Source organism: Orycteropus afer, unplaced genomic scaffold (assembly GCF_000298275.1).
Source record: "Orycteropus afer afer isolate SDZICR_OR568_19922 unplaced genomic scaffold, OryAfe1.0 scaffold00001, whole genome shotgun sequence".
Taxonomy (NCBI): Eukaryota; Metazoa; Chordata; class Mammalia; order Tubulidentata; family Orycteropodidae; genus Orycteropus; species Orycteropus afer.
In genome coordinates, this window is record NW_006921588.1 from 9487472 (window position 1) to 9491784 (window position 4313).

At 36.3% G+C, this 4313-nt stretch overlaps 1 protein-coding gene across 1 annotated transcript in view; it reads right to left on the reverse strand.

Moving 5' to 3' along the window:
- ITGAV (integrin subunit alpha V) overlaps positions 1–4313 on the reverse strand; it is a 137615-nt gene that overhangs the window by 26854 nt on the left and 106448 nt on the right. Inside the window, exons 17-18 of the mRNA XM_007959852.2 lie at positions 2730–2884; positions 756–893 (exon numbers count right to left, since the gene is read on the reverse strand). Coding sequence (XP_007958043.1) covers positions 756–893; positions 2730–2884 — 293 coding nt within the window. The remainder of the gene's footprint in view (positions 1–755; positions 894–2729; positions 2885–4313) is intronic.

A 4313-nucleotide genomic window follows, 5' to 3' on the forward strand; every position in this document is an offset into this window, starting at 1 on the left:
CCATAACAAATGTGTGCAGTTCAAACACTAGAATGCGTTTCATAATTTTTATATGTGGCGTAGTGCCTAAGGCATTTGACTGCTAACCAGAAGGCTGGCGGTTCAAACCCACCAGCCACTCCTTAGAAGGAAGACTGGGCAACCTACTTCCGTAGTGATACCACCTCGGAAACCCAAGAAAGGGTCACCATGAGTCGAATCCAAATCTACAGCAGTGAGTTTTTGGTTATATGAAATGTGACCCTGTCTTTCTCTACTACATTATATATTCTATAAGTTTGTCAAGGTTTTAAGTAGCTCTGATCTGAAAATTCACATTCCTTCTCTTCCGCTTTCTTTGAAATAAAATCATAAAACATCGCAAAACAGTACTTAAACTGACTACAGCCAAAACGTAAGACTTTTTTCTCAGCTTCCCAGATTTTTATGGATAGATCTCATTTAGTATAGATCCAAACACACATAAATTAAAAACCAATAAAATGTTTTATGGTTAGCACTGCCCTTGTCTAAAAATGTACCAAACAAACAAACAAAAAAAAGGGAGCTCTGGTGGTGCAGTGTCTAAGGCGTTTGACTGCTAACCAGAAGGCTGGAAGTTCAAACTCACCAACCACTCTTCGGAACGAAGATGGGGCAAATACTTCCGTAGAGATACCACCTCAGAAAACAGTACCTTTTATTTAAAAATAGTTTTAATACCTTTTAAAAATACCAAAGAATGAAAATCATGATAAATTAAGAAAGTACAATACCTGTCGACTAATATTGGCAGGAGTGAACTGGTTAAGAATAGGTTGCAAGCCTGTAGCATCAGCAGCTGTTCGATAGTCTAACCGATACTCCATAAAAATAGTAATTGGAGTGAGCTTGTCTCTAAATTCAGATTCATCCTAGAAATGAAAAAGCCTCAAATTAATGATACGAACTTGAACTATCTGGAGAAATGCATGGAGGCACAACACAAAGTCAGCAACAGTTACCCCTGGTCCTTGACATCTACCAACTATCTGTAGTATATCCCTTTCAATCATAATTTTGTAGGGTTTTTCTGCTTCATTTTTTCTTGGTCAATCTTTCAAAAAGTTAATCTACTTCATACTATCTTTTAAACAAAATTAATTTTAGTTCTTATCCCATTTTTTTTCCTTTGGGCTTATTCTGTTGATTCTTTTCTAACCACTTAAGTTATACATTTAGCTCACTAATTTGCAGTCTTTGTTCTTAAAAAAATAAAATGAAATAATTGGCTATGTTTACCTTCACATTCTGCTTCTTTGACATCTTGTACATTTTGATATATGTTATTTTTTTAAAAAATTCTGTTTTAACTAAGTTTCATAATAATTATTTTTAATCTGCAAGTTACTTTAAAGAATACTGCTTAATTCCCAATTTGTCTTTTGTTATTGGTTTCTAAAACTGGATTGTGATCAGAGATCACGTTGTCTATGACACTAATTTTTTAAAATTTGTTTAGACTTCCTTTATGACCTATACATGGTCAATTTTTATATTCTTTAATTGTTGGTTACTTGTAGAGTTCTACAGGAGCTCTGGTGGCATAGTGCCTAAGACATCTGACTGCTAACCAGCAGCTGGCAGTTCAAACCCACTAGCCATTCCTCGGAAGGAAGATCGGGCAATCTACTCATGTAGTGATATTGCCTCAGAAACCCATAGAGGGGTTGCTATGAGAAAGATCCGACTTGACAGCAGCGAGTATTTTTTTTTTTTTTTCCGTAGAGTTCTATATATGTCCATTAAATCAAGCTTGCTAATTATGTGTCTTCAAAATCTTTGATTTCTTAAATCTTTTTAAGAAAATTCCATTCTTTACAGCATAACATGATAAATATTCCTGTCACTGAATTGTACATATAAAAAATGTTGAAATGGCAAAGGTTTGGTTATATACATTTTTACTACATTAAAAAAAAATTCCATCTTTTATCACTTTAAACATTTCCTACAACTTTATATTCTGTAACTGATAACTATAACATCTCCAGCCTCTGCTATTAGGCTCAAGCCTAAAGTCTATTGTTTCTTCTAGTTGCTTGTTTCCTTGTGTTTGGTGCTTTTTTTGTTAATGCATTCATATCTGGTTGAACTTAACCTGTGAAAATTATGGGATCTATACTGGATTGCTCTCTTCCACAGTGGCTTTGCACATGCTCCTGCTGGAGCCAGAGAACTACTCTGTCCTGGGAACCCTTTAGTCTGATTCTAGTAACTTGGTTAATGCAGGAATCTCAGATTCAGAGCCCTGGCTGTCAAAAGGCTACAAGTGCATCCGAACCCACTGCTGGTATCTATATCTACAATTATAGCTCAGCCTCCACTCCTCGCCAATAACCCTGGCTCACACATTTGCTTACAACTGAAATTTAGATTTAGCCACTCGAGTTTTTTCAGTTGATAGATTGTATTTTGGACTCTAGAGATTTCCTTTACTTTCTAGAGGGGCCAGCTATGCTTAAGAAGTATGTTCATCATAATTTATTCAGTAGTGTTGCTGTGGAAAGGCCATTTGGAATCTCTGGACTGCCAGGAATAGAAATCCATTAATTAGATTTGACACTTAAAAAAGCCGTATTTCCTCAAGTGTATTTTTCTGGTTTTTCCTTTTGGTTAAACAACAAAAAATTCAAAGAAAGTGAAAATATTTTAGATTAAAAAGAAAACAAGTACTGAATGAAAAGATAATGGAAACAAAAGCATCTCACCCGCAGATATGCTATCAGCTCCTCACACTGCATCTGACCCCCCCTTGAAATGGTCATGTTCTTGGAGTGACCTGGAGACCTGTTATGGAGAAACAGTGCTCGTCGGATTGCTCCCTTTTGCTTGAGTTTATCCAAAAGAAGCTCCACCTGGAAATCTATGCAAACCAAAGGATACATAAGCAACACATTCTTTACAGACACCTAGATCGCTAGAGTTTTCATGTGAACAAAAACACTAATTCCTTCGGATTTAAAAAAGAACAAAAAAATCTATACATTGTAGTGAAATTACCAACACATTTATTCTGAATAAATATTTGATCATTAACTTCTATCCAACTATCCCCAAAGTAATGCCATATATTACTTCCATACAGTACGCAATTTTGAGAGTAAAACAAATATTAGATATAAATTTTTTTCTTTCAGGCTGAGAAAAAAGTTCAGAACATGAAATAATCTGTGAATTAAGGCTCTACCAATAATGCTTACAGCAACACTATTGCTGCTTATGATTAAAAAATATTTACTCATATGCAACCATACCAATATATTAAACCCTATTTGATGAATGACTAGTTAGCAACATCTGCAACTCTTACTTCCAATGAAGCTTTTTTTGGTATTAAGTTGCCGATGAATCCATTCCAACTCATCAAAATGACAAGCAAATATCTCTCATGAAGCAAGTAATCAAGTGCAGTTTGATGGGAGTAACAGCAGTTGCCACTGAGTCAAACCCAACTCATGGTGACTCCATGTGCCTCAGAATAGGACTGTGTTCCATGGGGTTATCAATGTCTGGGTTTTGGGGAGTAGATCACCAGGGCTTTCTTTTGAGGCACCTCTGAGTATAATCGAACCCCTAACCTTTCAATTAGCTGCCAAGCATGTTAACTGCTTGCAACACCCAGGGACCCCTTAATAGGAAGAGAATCATCTTAAAATGTACAGGCAGCCAATAGTCTGAAGTACATAACTGACAGGACTACTACCTTCACAATATGATCTCTTTAAGTAGTTTCTTCAATGGAGGTGAGAACAGACTATTAAAACCACAGTCTCCTTCCAAGTTTCCCTAAATGTTGAACTTTGCTTCAAATTGGGTTAAAACCTTAGGTTACTCAGTCCTCTTTACTATTTCTCAAACATATGAAATACACTCAGGGCTCTTGAAATCATCATTTCCTCTGTAGAATATTTCTCCAGACATCTTCAGTTCCCTCATTTCCTTTCAGGTCTTTACAGTGTTACCTTCCAGTAAGATCTTACCTAGCTACAACAGGCAGGCTAACTTTCACACACAGACACTAACATTTTAAGTCCTCTTCCCCTGTTTATTAACGTTCCTTAGCATTTGTCATTATCTAACATACTGACAAATATTGGCAACAATTACATATTTTTTATTGTGATTTGGGTGAAGATTTACAGAGCAAATTCACTTTCCATTCAGCAGTTCACATATACTTTGTCTCATGTCACTTGACCACAGTTTACCACAATGCAACAGCTCCCCTCCCACTTCCTCCCAATAGTTACCTCTTCCCAGTGTCCATCCCTCCATACACTCCTGCCCCCTGA